The sequence below is a fragment of the Phlebotomus papatasi genome, chromosome 1 (assembly GCF_024763615.1).
Source record: "Phlebotomus papatasi isolate M1 chromosome 1, Ppap_2.1, whole genome shotgun sequence".
NCBI classification, from domain to species: Eukaryota; Metazoa; Arthropoda; class Insecta; order Diptera; family Psychodidae; genus Phlebotomus; species Phlebotomus papatasi.
The window spans coordinates 24,825,740-24,844,262 of record NC_077222.1 but is presented as its reverse complement, the minus strand read 5'-3'; the positions used below and the strand labels follow the sequence as shown (position 1 = coordinate 24,844,262).

Sequence of the window (18,523 nt, the reverse complement as noted above, 5' to 3'; positions counted from 1 at the left end):
ATCAGGGAATCATTCAATAGAGTCAGGTTTGGAAATTTATTCAAATCAATTTCTTTTCGTCGTGAATCATGATCGCAAAACCAAAGAGAGAATTTTGGTGTGTTCCTAGAGACGGGATTATATGGAACTCAGTCTTCCGTGCCCTAGTGAATACCTGTAGGGCAATTCTGTAATTTTCGTGGAATTATCATGCGTGAGTTCGAAACCTGACAATGCCATTCGAGCTCTTTTTTGTCATATCATATGAGTTCGAAAATTCATTTCTTTAAATTTTTAATGAAATCCCTTTTCTTGATGATTTTATGAAAATACAGTACGTCTTCGTTGATTTGTTTAACAAATTCATTGTCATTTGAATCGCCAAAAATCTCAAATATGCGACTTCTGACAATGCCACGTGAACTGAAATGGCAATGTCACAGCTACAAAATCGCATTTTCGAAAAAGCTCTCCTAAGATTCGAGCCCAATTTGTAATATGGTATTGCCAGAACGTAACTGAATTCCTCTCCTGGTAACCCCATCAGGGACTATAACATAAAATTTGGAATAAAGAATCTCAAAGTGAGGAAATTTAAACAAAAGTTTGACAATCACTTAGCAATGTTTAATTAATTTACCAAAAACGCAAGTACAGTTTCTAAATATTCTAAGGTTTATATTTAATGTACTAATCATGAGTTTAATAAGATTTTGTGATATTAGTTCCACTACAGGGTCCTATAGAATACGCACTGACACTATTATTCTATTGTATTTTATTGCATTTATTTTTCATTACCATGAAAAACTTACAATAACTCATGGTAACCCCACCGTACCTTGCGGCCATCGCCGCCTTAGCGTTGGTGACCAAGCTCCAGGGTATAACGATAGAAAACCCCTTCATAGATTGTACGCTCAGGTTTACACTTTTACAATATTTTTATTGATGAGTCTGTCTATGAGTACCTTAATGGTAAGAAATGGGCCTAGCCATAGTGGCTGTTTGGCCACTGTGCACAACAAATGGTTTTAATTAAAAAAATATAAAAGAAATAAAATATACGAATTATACAAATAATAAGTTACATCAAACAGTGAGTTACAAAAAAGAAATATGTATATAAAAAAATATAAAAAAAAGAACAACACAGAGCATCAGAAAGTGGTTCCGGCTCACGACCACAAAGCCGAACCCCAAGCAGTTTAATTATCAATTCTTGACCAAAGTTTAACCATTCCGGAGTCAATTTCATTTGAAATCTCGACCAGTACTTGATTAGGATCCAACTTTGTATATCTTTTAAAGACTTGACGATCACAAGATGGAAAAGAAGTTTGGGTTGTACAAGGTCTGAAGGTCCGCCAAACTTTAATCTCTCCTCGAACAGCGAAGTTAACCATCGTACGAACCCAGATATCACTCATTCTGCTTTCAGGGGAATCAACTTCGAAAGGTTCAAAGAGCAAGGCCATGGTGAAGAAATACAATAGATCGTCTGAGTGACCAGGTCCGAAATATTCTTCTATTCCGGTCACCAAATTCACAAAATTGTATGAACTCTGTAAATGAATTATATATCAGCGTATAGTTAAAAGTGAAATTAATTCCCGGAAAACGAAATCTTACCTCGTAATCAAACTCATAAATGAAGATAGGATTTTTCTCAACGTCGGCATGTTCTACGTATTGATCAACTAAAGTGATCATTGGGTACCGAAACATTCTGTCTCCAAGCATCTGTAATAAATAAGAACATAACACAAAATCAATTCGCTTAGAGTGAAAATGATTGTATTGTCCATTGAACCTTGAAGTAAGCTTCTTGATTTGAGGCATCGATGGTGGTCCTGGTTCCGAAGTAGTATTTCAGAACATCTGACATGTACCTTGGTTTGAATTCCATCTGGATTGGAAGATAATCGTAGATGTTCCTATTGAACTGATCCAATAGATCCTCATTTAGAGTAATAAGGGATAATGATGCTCCATCATTTTTAACCGTTCCAACTAGAATTGGTTTTTGAACATATCTTCCTTCTGCCCAAACTTTTCGGGGGTCTTCAGTCATGAAGGCTCCCTCCCAATCACCCTCGATGCAGGGACGAATTGGAGCTGGGGGCGTTGCAAAAAAAGTATATAGCAATTCTACAGTTTCAACAAATGTTGCAGCGTCAACTTTCTTCATTTGGTATGCCAAATTGTACGTAGCTGCCGTGTCAAAATCCTTTAGTCCAGTGAAATTGGCAATAGTCCGAAATTGCGCAGCATTATCAATTGGGTACATGAAAGGAGCTAGGGCTGTACCACTCATGAGTATAACTCGATGAAATAGAGCTGAAAAGAAAGAGGTCAAAATACCTTAAAATTTAGGTATGCTAATGAGGTTTGTTACCCTGAGATTTTGAATTCATCATATGCAAATGAGCACATGATGCTCCGGAACTTTGTCCAGCAAGTGTAACTGAAGATGAATCTCCTCCAAAATATTCAATATTTGTGGCTACCCATTGAAGAGCCATTTGTTGATCTTTTAATCCAAAGTTTCCCTTAACAGCTTCATCTCCTGAACAGAGGAATCCCAAAATGCCAAGTCGATAATTCAAAGTCACTAAAATCACTTCACCATTGTCCATAATGTATTCAGGACCGAATAATTCAGGTTTCGATGAGAATGATAGGAATGAACCACCATGAATATATACCACAACCGGGAGTTTCTTTTTCCAGTTCCAAGTACTTGGTCGATATACATTGAGATATAAGCAATCCTCTGATCCTGAGGTAGTCTGTCCAGGTAAAGAGACGTTACTTTGAATACAGTCATCTCTGGGATACGAAGCATCCCAGTATCCTGACCAACCGGAATGAGGAACTGGATTCTCTAATCTCAATTTTCCAAGAGGAGGTTCAGCGTAAGGGATTCCGTAGAATGCGTCGTAGGGCTTCTTTCGTCCACTTTCGAAAACTCCACGAACACATCCACACTCTGCACAAACTTCCGGTGGCGATAAAACTGATTTTTTAAATGAGATATTGGAAGATTTTTCTGCATTCGTGGTGAAAACATTGACCAACAATATTAGAGTAAAAAAGAATAAGTTCATCTTCAGAGTTGTACTTCCACTCTCTCGCATATATTTAGAATGACTGTGACAGAAGAAGTTGGACATTATGATTTTTGGATCTTTTTCTTTAAACGGGTTTTACCAAAGAAAAGAACTCTTTTGCATATTTTGTTTGGCCATCTTGCGAAGATGTTTTAGACATTATTAAAATTATTACTCGAATGACGAAAGGTTAGGTGTAGAATATTCAAAGTGATATTGAACTTTGTAAATAACTACTTTAGTATATATTAATTTAAAATTACGAATTATATTCTCGAAATTTTGCTTTGGAGCAAAGCTATTAATAAGGTGAAAGAAGCACATATTGGCAGTCTGTCAGTACTGTTCGGGTTATGAATCTAAAGCGATTCTCTTCCCAGAGTATAGTAGCTTAAACAAAATATGTCTCATTACTTGCACTTTATTAAATTCTTTAAATTTATTTCAATATGTAAATTATACTTAAGAAAATTATTCCGTACTCAAAAGCAGTTTCTACGACCTTCCTATGTCATTATTAAGTAATTTATTAAGTAGTTCTGAATCTTAACGAAAACACAGCTGAAAAGTTTACAAATTTTTTAAAGTGTATTTTTTTGATACTGATCATATAATGATTTAAAATCAATTTGTTTTATTAGTTCTAGTACAGTCTTCAATAGAATATGCGCGGACACCATTATCAATCCTTGACCAAAGTTTAACCATTCCGGAGTCAATTTCATTTGAAATCGATACCATTACTTGATTGGGGTCTAACTTTGTATATCTCCTAAAAACTTGGCGATCACAAGATGGTGAAGAAGTTTCAATCCTACAAGGTCTATAGGTCCTCCAAGCTTTAACCTCCCCTCGAGCAACAAAATTAACCATTGTACGAACCCATATATCGGTCATTCTGCTTTCCGGAGTATCAACTTCGAAAGGTTCAAATAGCAAGGCCATAGTGAGAAGGTAGAAAATATCATCCGTATGACCAGGTCCGAAATATTCTTCTAATTCGGTAACCAAATTCACAAAATTGTATGAACTCTGTAATCGATAAAACATTCGTATTTAGCTCAAGGCATCTACACACTACAGAAATTTATGTCCATATTGATGCAAATTATATACGCCTACGTAGGAAAAACTCTTCAATATGGACATAAATTTTCTCTTCTGTGTAGAGTCCATTATTCAGAAAATTAGATTTGTGAAAATCCAAACCAACCTCGTAATCGAACTCGTAAATGAAGATGGGATTTTTGTTTACGTCAGCACGTTTTATGTATTGATCGACTAAATTGATCTGTGGATACCGAAACATTCTGTCGCCAAACATCTAGAAAATAGAGGAATTGTTAATAGAATTCTTTTGTTCGAAATTAATAGAAATTCGTTGATTGAACCTTAAAGTAAGCTTCCTGATTTGAGGCATCGATGGTAGTCCTGCCACCGAAGTAATATTTCAGAACATCTGACATATATCGTGGTTGAAATTCCATCTGGATTGGAAGATAATCGTAGATGTTTCTATTGAATAGTTGTAATAGAAACTCATTTAAAGTTATAGGAGACAATGTCGTTCCTTCTTTTGAAACTGTTCCAACTAGAATAGGTTTCTGAACATATCTTCCTTCAGCCCAAAGTTTCCGTGGATCTTCTGTCATAAAGGCATCCTCCCAATTTCCCTCAATACAGGGACGAATGGGTACTATTGGTGTTGAAATAAATGCATATAATCTTGCTACAGTTAAAACAAGTGTTGTAACGTTGGTTTTCTTCAGTTGATATGCCAACGTGTATGTCGAAGCGGTATCGTAATTCGCTAACTCAGTGAAGTTAGCTATAGTACGAAATTGCGAGGCATAATCAATTGGATAAATGAAAGGAGCTAGGGCTGTACCACTCATGAGTATCACCCGATGAAATAGAACTGAAAAAAAAGAACTCCTGTATCGTAAATTTTTATATGCTAACGTGGTTACTCACCCTGTGACTTTGAATTCATCATATGCAAATGAGCTGAAGTTGCTCCAGCACTTTGTCCAGAAAGTGTAACTGAAGACGCGTCTCCACCAAAATATTCAATATTCTTTGCAACCCATTGAAGAGCCATTTGTTGATCTTTCAATCCAAAGTTCCCTTTAACAGCTTCATCTCCTGAACAGAGGAATCCCAAAATCCCAAGTCGATAGTTCATAGTCACTAAGATCACTTCTCCATGATCCATAATGTATTCAGGACCGAATAATTCAGGTTTAGATGAGAAACCAATGAATGAACCACCGTGTATCCATACCATTACTGGAAATTTCTTTACACCATTCCAAGTACTTGGTCGATATACATTGAGATATAGGCAATCTTCAGAGCCCGAGGTAATCTGTCCAGGTTGGGAGCCATTTCTTTGGATACAGTCATCTCTAGGATACGATGCATCCCAGTATCCTGTCCATCCAGAATAGGGAACAGGGCTTTCGAATCTTAATTTTCCAAGAGGAGGTTCAGCGTAAGGGATTCCGTAGAATGCGTCATAGGGCTTTTTTCGTCCACTTTCGAAAATTCCACGAACACATCCACACTTTGCATAAACTTCCGGTTGCAAGGAAATGGGGTTTTTAGACTTAAAATTTAGGGAAAGTATTGAGGTGTAACTTGCACACAATAAAAGAAAGAGAATGAATAAATTCATCTTGAGTTCACCAGTTCTACTCTCGCATACTTCTCAACTGCGACTAAAAAGTTCGATGGATTCTGGTGCATTTCTTTTTCTTTAAACTTGTTTTAAAGAAGAGACGATTTTTTTGCATATTTATTTTGCCCTCTCGCAAAGATGTTTAAGGTGATATCATGTTTATTAGTTGTTAAAATTTTGGATGTATATTTTAGGAAACAAAAGTAATCACTTGAACAAAATATTTTAAGTGATTTTGAGTTTTATGATAATGTACATGACTCTAGTGTTTTTGACTTAACACCACTGTCAATATTTTCAAAAAGCTTTAACATATCGGTATCAATGTTATTAGCTATTGAGACGAAGGATTCATCTTGATCTCCATTCGTGTATCGCTCGAAAACTTGACGATCACAAGTTGGACTGGCGTTTTCAGTTGTACAAGGTCTTAAGGTCCGCCAGACTTTAATCTCTCCTCGTGCAACGAAGTTAACCATGGTCCGAACCCAGATGTCACTCATTCTGCTTTCTGGAGAATCGGTCTCGAACGGTTGGAAGTTTGAACTCATTCTAAAGAGATAGGGTAGATCATCGAGTTGTCCTACTCCTAAGTATTCTTCAGTGTTGTGCAAAAGGTTGGCCAGAGAATATTCGCTCTGAAAGTGATCGTTGGTTAGATACTCTATTAACGTTGATGATCAAATTGCCCTACCTCATATGCAAATTCGTAGATAAACACAGGATTTTTCTTGACGTCTGCGTAGGTTATGTACTGGTTGACCATGGTCACCATGGGATAACAGAAACATCTATCACCGTACATCTTGAAATAAAAAGAATACGTGAGATTATCTTATTCTTTAGAAGCTTTGTCCTGTTAGCCTAACCTCGAAATATTCTGCTTGATTAGAACTGTCGATGTAGTCTTTCTTCCCTAAGTAATACTTCATAACGTCGTAGGCGTATTTCGGATGAAAGTCCAGTTGGACCGGTAAAAAATGATAGATGTTTTTATTAAATTGATCAAGAAGGCTTTTGTCAGTTGTGATAACCGATTGAACGATTCCTTCTTTTCTGACTGTACCAACTACGAAAGGTTTATGAACAAATCTTCCTTCGGCCCAAACGGTTCGTGGATCCTCGGTCATAAAAGCTCCCTCCCAGTCACCCTCAATGCAGGGACGAAGTGAAAAAGGAGGAGTTTTAAGCATCAAAAACAAATACTTGTGAGCCAGGATAAGTTTAAGACCATCGAGCTTCTTCATTTGGTATGCTAAATTGGTGGTCGTACCAGCCTCCCAATCCGGCAACTCAATTAGTTTAGCAACTTTACGAAATTGCGCTTCGAAATCAATGGGATATATCATTGGAGTGAGGGCTACACCACTCATCATTATAGCGCGATGAAATAGTGCTGAAATAAGAGAATTACTGAACGGTTAAGAAACGGAGAAAGCCCGGTAATTCAAAGTTGCATACCTTGAGACTTTGGGTTCAACATATGCAAATTTGTGGATATTCCTCCAGCACCGTGTCCAGCAAGAGTTATCGACGATGAGTCTCCACCAAAGTATTCAATATTAGTTGCAACCCATTTCAGAGCGAGTTGTTGGTCCTTCAAGCCAAAGTTCCCTTTAACAGCTTCATCTCCTGAACAGAGGAATCCCAAAATACCAAGACGGTAGTTCATAGTCACCAAAATCACTTCTCCATTGTCCATTAAATACTCAGGTCCGACAAGTGCAGGATTCGATGAGAAAGCAAAAAATGAACCCATATGAATCCATATGAGAACCGGAAGTTTCTTCTTTCTGTTCCAAGAACTTGGTCGATAGACATTGAGGAACAGACAATCCTCAGAACCTGAGATAGGATATCCAGGCAAATAAAGGTTCTCTTGCAAGCAATCATCTCTTGGATATGAAGCATCCCAGTATCCTGTCCATCCGGAATAGGGGACAGGGCTTTCGAATCTTAATTTTCCAACAGGAGGTTCAGCGTAAGGGATTCCGTAGAATGCGTCGTAGGACTTCTTTCGTCCACTTTCAAATTTTCCACGAACACATCCGCACTCTGCACAAACTTCCGGTTGTGACAGTGGTTTTCGAAAAGACGCACCATCAGTGCCGGTTTCACTACTATTTTGTGAACTTATTAAAGTAAAACTTGTACACAAAAATCCGATATAGAATTGCAATTTCATCCTGAGGTTTATGCTTCCGTTGGCGACTGTTGCTCGAGACGAACTAAAAGAATTTTTGGACAAAACGTCTGCGGCTTTGGCTTTTATTTATTTCTCCTTTGGCAAACAAGTTCCAAAGATTAGAGATTCTAAATCCAATTTTCTTATTTTGCCAGACAAACTTGTCTGGGATTTCTTTGTTTTGCTCTTAGTAAATCACAATCAGTTTATATCAAGTCGTCTGCGGTATGTTATATGTATTGCGATGGTTCTTTAATGGGATATAAATTTTATTAATTTAGCAGATGATCAAGTATTTTGATGCGCTCAGATTCTCATTCCCATGACCGAAAACACAAAACATTTTTGTTGGGTTTTATTTGGTGATACGTCAGGGGTTTCACATGACTTTGGCTTTGGTCCCGATGGTTCTCAATCTGGACTTCTAAATTTGAAGAACTTTCAAGTCACAAAAGGTAGGGTAAGTGTGCCAAATTCCGGCCAGCTTGCAATTTCGGACAACTTTTTGTTCCTAGAATTTCCATGAATTTTTAGTTTTTACATACTCTAGAGATTATACAATGCAAAAGAATAACAAATAATGTAGCTTCGACAAACAAGATAACGTGAAAAAGACGTTGGAAGAATTCCTGAAGGGAAAGGAACTATGAGAATGAAGGTGGCCGAAATAGGGCACCAAAGTGTTGTCTACATTTTTATTAATTTTAAAATATATTGAGAATGATTTTAGAGTAAATAAAGACGATAAACTGTCTACAGGGTTCTAAGCAACACTCCTTAAGTAGAAGGAATAAAAAAATCAATTTCAATTAAAGATATTACATTTCAAACTTGAGACTTTGGCGCTTGCATGCAACTATGCCGAAATTTGGCACACTTACCCTGCCCTTGAATTGGGGTATCTTTGAAAATGGACTTTTATCTCCTATTTTTCTTTTTTTTTCTTCACAGTGTATTTGCAAAGATAATCACGGTAATGTTTAGTCCACTTAAAAATTACGAGAAAAAAAATCCGTTTTTAGAGGTGCCCCAAATCAAGGGAGCCCCACTTCACCCTATAGCATTGCATTATAATCTTGCATTTTTGCATTAGAATGACCTTGAAGCATTCTCGGTAGCGGGTATTCAAGGTCAAAGGGTTGAAAAGCTTCTAGTGATCGTATTTCTAAACCGATTGCTGGAAGTTTGGATTCGTCGGAAAGGTCTCGGAATCCCTAATTATTTTGAACTAGTTTTAACTACCCCTGAACTGGTTATTAATTTTTGATTAAGAGTAAACTACTTTAGGCCTGTGCTTTAGGATTATCCTGTTTTCCATGAATTGAGCCTCTAAGGAGCTTTATTAGGTAAATAATGCGGAACTTCTTTTCGGATATAAATAGCATTTAAGTCACAAGTTCGTGTATTCCTTAAAGTTAGCCGGCAAATAGCATAACCCTGCAAAACTCTACTACTAAGGTTTGAGTTGTTCCTAGAACAGCACATCATGAAGCAATATAAATTCGAAGTGAAATAAAATTTCAATTGCGAATTTATAAAACATTAAGAGTATTTGCAGTGCAGTGTAAACCCCTTTAGCATTTAAATAACTTTTTCGTAGTCATATAAGCATTTAGTTGATATTACTTCATTTTATGCAATTGTGTAATCTACCCCATTCTCCTCCCAATCTCCCTCATTCAGACTGATATTTTGTGTGCGGAAAATCCATGGAGACTTCATCCTGAAGAGCTTTGGACGTTTTTATTGAATACATCTCGTAAAATAGACATTTATCATTTTTTTTAGAGCTTTCTCTCCATGAATATCTCCTTATGTTTCTCTTTCTCTGCAATTTAAAAAATGGAAATATACAAAAATGGCATAAAATGTGTATTTTACGTTGATTGAATTTTTCATATGACTGCCGTATCATTTTTTTAATTACAGTCCTTTGGTGCAGAGATAGGGAGAACGTCCTGGAACCTCAATTTATATACTGATAATTAAAATAAACATCAATGTGAAGTGAGATGTTGGATAAAAAAAAAGTATCAAATTTGTGAGCATGCATGAAGATCAAATGAAATATTTCACATTTTCCCTTCATTTACCTCACGCAGCATTGATATGAATTATTTTGATAAATGTACTCACAAATTTTTAATGGATGAACTGACCTCGTTCAAATGAAGTGCCTGAAATGTATGAATTTTTGCAAAGGGGGGGATTTGCGAATGTAATTAATTAACAAAAATATTCCTAGTGACAGTTATCTCTGTTATTTCACGAATTCGAGATATTATGTGTCCTGAAGTTGGGAAAGACAGAGGGAAGCTGGAATGGATATTGGATATAAAGTTGAGATAAATGAGAATCAAGAAAACCTGTAAGATGGAGAATTACTCAATTTCTCACTCCAATTGATTTTATTTCTAATATACAGTTTATTATTCGTGAACGACAAAGTTCTTGAGTAAATTTTCACCATTTGATGATGATTTATTTTACTTAAACTTGATGAGATACATTTGGGATGAAGTTGAAGAACTCCTAATTAATTTTCCTGCAGAATTGCCATAAAATAAAGTAACATTAAATTTAATTTCTATTATTCTTGTTTTTTTCAAGACAGACCAAATAATAAAGTTTATTTCGAAAATTTATAATTATATGTTATTATTAGAAAATCAGTTCAATTTTAATTTATGAAATATTGACCATTGCAACGAGCACTACATTATTATTAAATGAACTCATTAAAAGAGTAAAGCAAATTAAGTTTTAAAAATGGAACTCAGTAAAGAACATTTGACAAGATTCTGTGCCGGCTTGTTACGAAATTGACGTACCGAGTGTCAATAACGAACCCCATTGCCCCTTTTGCTCTTGCTAATTTTCTATTTCACTCTGTTGTGGACACTTTCCTTAATTATTCTCTATAAATTTTAGTTTTTATAACATTCGTAGATGTTTTTCAAATTTTAATGTAATATCGTAAAGATTTTTGACGTTAGATTAGTGATGAATGAACCATCCAACTGACATGTCGACATTTTTCAACGGGAATGCACTATATTTTCGCAATACTGTTGCGATTTTGTATGCATTTATCCGCAAGACGACAATTTTTCGCTTTCATCTATAATTCGAGGGAGCAAGGCATATACAATTGCAACTATAAAACAGATCAATATTGCTTTTTGAAATTTGGAGAGACTTTGGAGTTTGATAATCCAGAACTCTGGAAATTTGTATGAGTTTGGTCGTCGGTGAACTCTAAAAGATCCACTTCGGTTTATAATAGGGTTATCTTGTGAGGATTAACCTTATTTCTTTTGGTGTCTAAACTTATCCATCTGGCTCTCGCAAATTGAAGTTAAATATGTGAAGTTAAATAAAGGTCTACTCTACAGAAATAATTTTAGTGTTTTCCCGGATCTATGAGCTCTTCTCGCCTTTCCTTGGATCGTAAGTCTATTGAGGATGGCTGCGGATGTGAGCAGGGTTAAAGACCCTTCCCCCAAAATCATAACTAGGGGAGACTGGGGCAAAATTAGTCAAAACGAAAATTTCAATATTCACTATTTTGAGTTATTTGCGATCTATGCGTCTCAGAGATCGTTTGTTTACAGATATGACGTAGAGTTTGTTCAATTTGCTTCTTCACTTTAAGGACGATGACTAGCAATGGAGCATTTTTTTTAAACCTCCACCAAAGCATTTTAAAATGCTACTAGTATCCCTGTACCAAGTTATGTTACGAAAAACGGAAAGTTTAATTACATTCAGGGTTTTGAAGAGCCCTAACGATAGCTGCTTCCGAATTTCCTGCAAAATATAGCGACATTAAATTGTCACGTTTGAGTTCCATTACGGTTTAAAAAGGTTTTATAAAATATTATCGAAAATGTTTTTTCAGGCTATTAGCCAATGAAATGAACTACCACTATGCAAAATATGAAACCGCTGTCACCAGCGGTTTGACAGCTATGCGTTCTGAAAGTTTTTGCATTTTTTTTCAGCCACCCTGTAGGTTTTAGGAACTGTTATCCTCGTGCAATTATTATAAATTTTGAGCCAATAACATAACATTAGATACTCTTTTATTTTGTACGGAAAATATATGAGAATGCTCGGCCCTGCTGAAAGGTTGCTACTGCTCGAACTCGGTAATGAACCGGTTCATAACCGATAAACAATTTTTATCTGAAAATCAATCCTATTAATTGTAAGACTAGTTTGGGTAATCTTTTGAGAGATTTTTGAATCGGTTCAAATCGGTTGAGAACCGGTAAACGATAAATGATGCGAAAGTAATTTTGCGGTTTAGCGTCTAAGTCACGAGTACGAGCATTTCGCAAAGCCTGGGACGCATTACCACCCCTTTTTTCAAATCTAATGTCACTGAAGACCCTATTCTGTAGATCTAATACTTCTCCTGACTGTGGGACTAGCGGTTGAAGCAACTGTTTGTACATTGTCTTACGTAGGTCATCGTTTACGGTGCGATCCGTCAATCATCCGTGACTTTTGTCGTACTTTTTCCGAATAAAATGAGAAACAGGATACGAATTTGAAGTCACAGACCCCCTTTGTCAGGAAGCAGGGGTTTATGGGATGGTCCGCGGTTTTACAATCACTAAGAAATTCCCTTCTTTAAACTCTAGAATTTAATATGCTTGCAACTATTTTGAAATAGACTCTTCATGGGCTCTAGAACTAAATACAGGCTAACTCAACCTCATAAGATTTGTTTGACTCAAGTCTAATCGTTCAGATAATGACCAGTGCAAGCTGCCGAAGCTTACACCTCCAGTTAACGGATAGGTTTGTCCATCTGTTCGGTAGTTGCTATGCCTAGAGTCCAAACAGTTAAAGATAGAGACCTGGGATCTTCGAGGACCCCCCCCCATATTTTGAGCCTGCAAACATTAACACATCTCTAATTTCCCCCACCCTTCCCCTACCCCCTAAAGCCATGATTTTTTTTCAAATTTCTCGAAAACGAATTAGTCATTTCGTCAATACACAAAAATGCAAAGGTTCAAAAAGCTCTAGAGAATGCATTTATCAACCGAATAGGGTCACGTTTTGGCTCGTTGGAAAGGTCTTGGAATTTCTGACAAGTCTGAACCAGTTCCAATCAGTTTTGAATCGATAATTAACCGATTCAATACCGATAACTATTTTTTTAATCAGAAAATCAATTTTAATTCCTAAGCTATCCTGAGCGATTTTGTTTGAGCAATTCAATCGGTTCAAAAAAAATTATTGTGAACCGGTAAAAGGTAAATGATGTGAAAGTACCTTTGAGGTATGAAATCTAAATCACGAGTTTGAGCATTTCGCAAAGGCTGGGACGTTTTGCCAACCCTATTTTATAAGAAAATCCCATACATATACAGACTTATTTGGATTTATCACTGGATTCTCTGTCTGAGTACCTGTGCAATCTATCATGTTATTAGTAATTTACAGTGTGTTATGCATGTCAGTAACCCTCAACTTCATAATTTCATTCAAAACATGTTGAATAATTTAATTGCAATGTTGAAGAAAATTGAGCATATATCTCCATCATTCTTGCAATTTACTTAAATTTACTCTCATCTCATTTGCTACTCATTCATTCAACCTTATCTAGCAGCCAGATGAAGTGAATATTTGTGAATTTCTTTTCATTATCCGTGCATCTCTCTGGCGATAGAAAAATATTTCTCATACAGAATAATGTATGTATATTTTTTTCGAGGGGGCAGAGGAGCAAGAAAGCTTTCATCCTCATTCTACGGTGGTGGTAAAAAGGAAAGCACAAAAGACTGAATGTGTTGGGGGTGTATAAAGAAAAGAGCTTCTCGGCAAGAGTTCATAAGCCACATCTATTTTCATCCAACAGCAAAATGATTGTGCTCAGGGGAGTGGATAACTATTGCAATATTTACGTAAAGTCGTTAAATTTTACATACTTTCGAAGGCAGATACTGCGGGGATGGCAAATGAGGGAGAAAATTACATTTTATGCAACGTGTGTGGAGTATTAAAATGCTTACAGAGGATGTTAGTTATTAGTGGCTACAAGACTCTTCTCAATGGCTTTTCTGTATGCAAAATGGGACTAAATTCATGTCTCGAGAGGGATGTTTTTCCAACAAGAAGCTTCTTTGGTGGAAGACAATTCAGCTGAGGCGGTTTCAATGTTTATTTATGCATTTCGTAAAACTGATGTTACTTAGAGAATACCAGGCGTCTCCACTGTCACTACTAATCCTACTAACTATTCTTTTAATTGATATAATGTGATAGGCTGTTAATTTTTTGGTACTCTAGAAGCTATTCAAGGTGGAATTTTATGCGATATCGCTTTTATATTTATCCTATCAATTACTTTCAAAAATAGCAGAGGAATGCTAACAAACCAGGCGTTCCCACTGTTTTTGAGCTTTAATCCATTAGATTAGATATAGGATCAATTTAGGTACTTCAAATAGGAGAAAGTTTTCAGACTTCAAACACTTCATATTTTACTGCTCGAACTCAAAGAGAGAGAGAACAGTTTATAATTCACTTTTTTTCAACATGTGACACGACTAGAAGCCAAACGGTAAGAGATATTAACTTCCGGTCTTCGACGACACCCTCATAAGTCAACATTATTTAGGACAGTATTTTTTCCTTTTTCTTTTTCTTGAATCACCCATTTCATGAAGAAAAAAACAAATGAGATTCATTAAAAGAATATGGGAAAAAATATTAAATGTTCGAAGCCAGAGTACGTGCGAAGCCTGAAGGCCTTCCCCTACTAAATGAAGGATGTGTTTAATTTGTAATTTGCTCCCTGCAAAGTAATGTAAATGAGTACTGTCAAAAATTAAGCAAATCGGTTTGAAAAATACGCCATCCAAAGTGGTTAAACCGGTAAAAGTTTGATCTTCAAAAATTCGATATTGAAATGGTTTTCGAACATAAGCATCCCAGGACGAAATATTCGCCTTGACTTGACAAAAAAGGTTTTGGTGGTAGTAGGAGGGAGTGAGGAAAAGAAAAAAAGACTGTCTTAGATAATTTTGACTTATGGGGGTGTCGTCGATGATCGGAAATCGATATCTCTTACCATTGGGCCTCTAGCCGTGTCACAAATTGAAAAAAGTGGATTATATAAGTGCTTTCACTTTGACTTCAAGCAGTGAAATTATCTATTGAGAAGGGGCGGGCAGGAACTATCACGCACGCATTTAAATTGTCACTGAATTTAATTTTTTACAATAAACAATGACAAATAATATTTGTTTATATAGTGTAACTGGCTGAGAAAATAATTTCCTTCTTAAAATTCAAAATGGGAAAGAGAATGAAAGAAAACATTATCAAAATCGGCGCGATGTGAAAATTTCGTCTGGAATTCTGTGTACAAACTCTGCATCATTTTTCTCGAAAAGAGAAAATATAAGCCAACAAAAATTCACTATATTTCAGACTATTTTTTCTGCATCATTAAATTACCAATTTAAATAAAAGTCATTTTCTGGCAGCGGCTTGTATATCAATTACACGTAAATAAATTATTAAAAACCGGCTAATGCGAATAGGTTAATTCTCTTCCCAACAAACATTTTTTGATGTACTTGTTTTTGATGGCACTGAACAAAATGAGTAATAAAAAAAGTAAAACTGATCAGTGAGATATCAAACTCTATCAGTAACTCAATTTAGATGAAGCACTGAAATTTTGTATCAAATCTGTGCAAAGGAATATTAAAGAATCTTCCGTTTTATTAGCAGCAACTTCTGATGTCAAGTTATAATAAATCCTTATTGAAAAAAATTTATTGCTCTGCTGACTATTGCCTGTATTAGGGTAAAGTGGTACAAGTTGGACAGTGGTACAAGTTGGACAATGGTACAATTTGGACAGGGCTTTTTGTCTTGATAAATTTATTACTTCATTTTTATTTGTATATTTTTAATGTTTTAGTTTTATAATTTGGTTCCTTGTGCTTCAAAACAAATTTTGTACTGTATTTATCAAGAAAAACGCCATGTCCAACTTATACCTGCGAATTGTCCAACTTGTAACACTAATTCCAAATTATACACTTTACCCTACTTATTTCTCAATTTGCTTATTTTACTATGTATATCTCCTTACGAAAACACGTAATTTTCACGAGACTCCTCTTCAGGTATATTTACCACTTACTGACGTGGAAATTACCCAAAGCATCTATTTTTTTTATCATACTTCTAATGGTAAATGTATACAAAAGTCTTATTTTTTAAATACCCTATAAGCAATACTTGGTGAAATCGACAAAGTTAAATCGTCAAATTTTCGATTTAGTAAGAAAATGCTCTTTGGGTATCTTCTTAGATATATTTCTTATTTAATCGAATAAAAATTGCTCTAGTATTTATATTTTTATAATAATTGTTATTGTTTTTTTGTATTATGTGGCACTTACCACTTTTGAAAGCTGTTAGATTTAATTCCCACTTGCTGACGTAAAAATTATCCTAAGCTCCGATTTTTTATCTTACTGGATGTGGTAAATATTACGTTATTTTTACGTGATATTACCTTTTAATTTTGAATAGTAAATTTAACGTTATTCCAGCGTAAGTCTAGTTACTTTCGAAACTTTTTAGTCATATATCCCACTTGCTGACGTCACAATTACCTTATTTTTCTTTTATTTTATTTCCTCAGGTCTGAATGACTTGGTGACGCGTTGAAAATTTTTTCGGGGTTAATTGAAAGTCGTGCCATTTGAGTACAATTTAGGGATAATACTCTTCTCCTGGCGGTAAAAAAAAGTCCTCTATTCTGAGCGCATTGTTAACCTGCTTTTAGTAAGTCCATTAGGATGAAATAGAAAGTAGGATGGAGATAGAGATGAAGATGGCATTATAGGGAGACACTCCCTAAGGATTATAATGAATAACATACGAAAGGAAAGTAGTTGCTAGGGTAAAGATGGCAAGAATAACCGTGTATTAGGCACTTTTGTATACATTCTCCTCATTTATACTTCAATAGAGAAATCAGGGATTTTTCCATTTGTGTAAAGCTTCCTTTTGAATTGATGATAATGTCTCACACAGATAAAATACTGGTGAATTCAACAAAATTTCAAAGAAAGACCTCTGTGATTCTAAACAGGTGGTGAAAATTGTAATTCTAATATATTCCATTATTGTATTATTCATAAAATTGTATGTAGCTACCAAATTTTAGTGAAATTCTTGCATAATTTTCCTCAATGATGATGAGAAATTTTAATTACAAATTAATATGCACAATAAAGTACAAAATTTGTCCATACAAATATGTTGTGAATGGGCAAAACTGAGTCATTTCTCTCTCTCATCCTGTCTAAGCCACTACATTCACTAAATTAGTGTTTATATGAATTACATTTGAATTCTCTGGGGGTCAAAACTCATGCAAAATTTTGTCCAACATGGAAATTTTTCCTTTGGACAAAAGCAGAAATTTTCAATGTGTGTTTCATCATAGAATTTTGCCATATACAAGTTAAGCGAACTGACTCTGCACTTATTCATCTCAAATATATGTATTTTGTAATAAACTGAGATTCCATCCTGCTGCAAACATCCAAATATCCCTTCAGGATAAATATGTGGTGATGACATATTTATATTGTACAATTTTCACATGAAATTTCGTGCTAAATTAGATAATTTATAGCAAATTGATTTCAATTTAAAGCTTTCTATCTTGTTATCCAGTCGACCATATCTAATTACCGGTCAATGCTTAAAGTAGAACCTAATTAAATTTGAGTACCTTATTGATTTGATCTTCAGCTCAATTGATACTTGTGTCATCGTCGAAGGAATATCAAGTGTCAAGTCAATTGCCTGAGCTTTCACGTTCTGCTAAACAATCATCAACTTTAATTTTAAATAAGAAAGTGACTTGAGAATTTTGGGTAATTCCAGCACTATCTTTCTCACAAGTTTCCTTCTACTTTTCCATCTCACATCCTCAGTCCTGTCCTTCCTGCCACTATTCATTGACTTTTTAATCTCGATGTGGGATGGGAGAGAGGTGTGATACAAAAGTTTTAATTAAAAACATGCGATAAAGAATATACGATGAAGAAGACAGAGTTTCATCTCAACTCGAATGGCGCTTGAAACTAATATGAAACTAAACATAAAACACTGCTCAACATTTTCATAGAGTTTGTCCTGGCTGTAATCCAATGTTGTAATATTTTGTTCTTTTTATTCTGATGTAAGCGAATGACAAAAATAAAAATAAACTGTATAGTCCCTAAAAAAATGTAAAAAATTATGAGTCATTATAACGAAAATATAATGAAAATTATCAATAGTCTTTTTTTGACTTCCACTCAATATTTTCTTCTATTTCGGTCAAATCTATATTTTTATGAAGAAAAATCCAAAGGAAATTCTTCATGAGCAACTTAATTTGGAGTACAAAATTCCATGGAACTATGACCACCCAATCAGCAATTTAGAGCCAGGTTACCATCTCATGTCCATACTCTGGATTCCAAAAAGAAATCTGTAGTGATTTAGACAGTCTGTTTTATGACG

General features: G+C 35.3%; 4 protein-coding genes across 10 annotated transcripts in view; 1 reads left to right on the top strand and 3 right to left on the bottom strand.

Moving 5' to 3' along the window:
• Nucleotides 1-18,523, top strand: part of LOC129798300 (polypyrimidine tract-binding protein 2) — a 712,220-nt gene that overhangs the window by 143,450 nt on the left and 550,247 nt on the right. The gene's annotated exons all lie outside the window — the stretch shown is intronic.
• Nucleotides 590-3,128, bottom strand: LOC129798308 (juvenile hormone esterase-like). The gene is made up of 4 exons (XM_055841406.1): nt 2,378-3,128; nt 1,793-2,319; nt 1,612-1,722; nt 590-1,544 (listed from the first exon to the last, which is right to left on the bottom strand). The coding sequence occupies exons 1-4, from the start codon at nt 3,117-3,119 to the stop codon at nt 1,188-1,190; spliced, it is 1,737 nt and encodes a 578-aa protein (XP_055697381.1). The 5' UTR covers nt 3,120-3,128; the 3' UTR covers nt 590-1,187.
• LOC129798307 (juvenile hormone esterase-like) lies at nt 3,710-5,800 on the bottom strand. The gene is made up of 4 exons (XM_055841405.1): nt 5,067-5,800; nt 4,484-5,010; nt 4,306-4,416; nt 3,710-4,124 (listed from the first exon to the last, which is right to left on the bottom strand). The coding sequence occupies exons 1-4, from the start codon at nt 5,767-5,769 to the stop codon at nt 3,717-3,719; spliced, it is 1,749 nt and encodes a 582-aa protein (XP_055697380.1). The 5' UTR covers nt 5,770-5,800; the 3' UTR covers nt 3,710-3,716.
• LOC129798304 (juvenile hormone esterase-like) lies at nt 5,840-7,997 on the bottom strand. The gene is made up of 4 exons (XM_055841403.1): nt 7,234-7,997; nt 6,642-7,168; nt 6,467-6,577; nt 5,840-6,410 (listed from the first exon to the last, which is right to left on the bottom strand). Exons 1-4 carry the CDS (start codon nt 7,955-7,957, stop codon nt 6,015-6,017), a joined length of 1,758 nt encoding a protein of 585 aa, XP_055697378.1. The 5' UTR covers nt 7,958-7,997; the 3' UTR covers nt 5,840-6,014.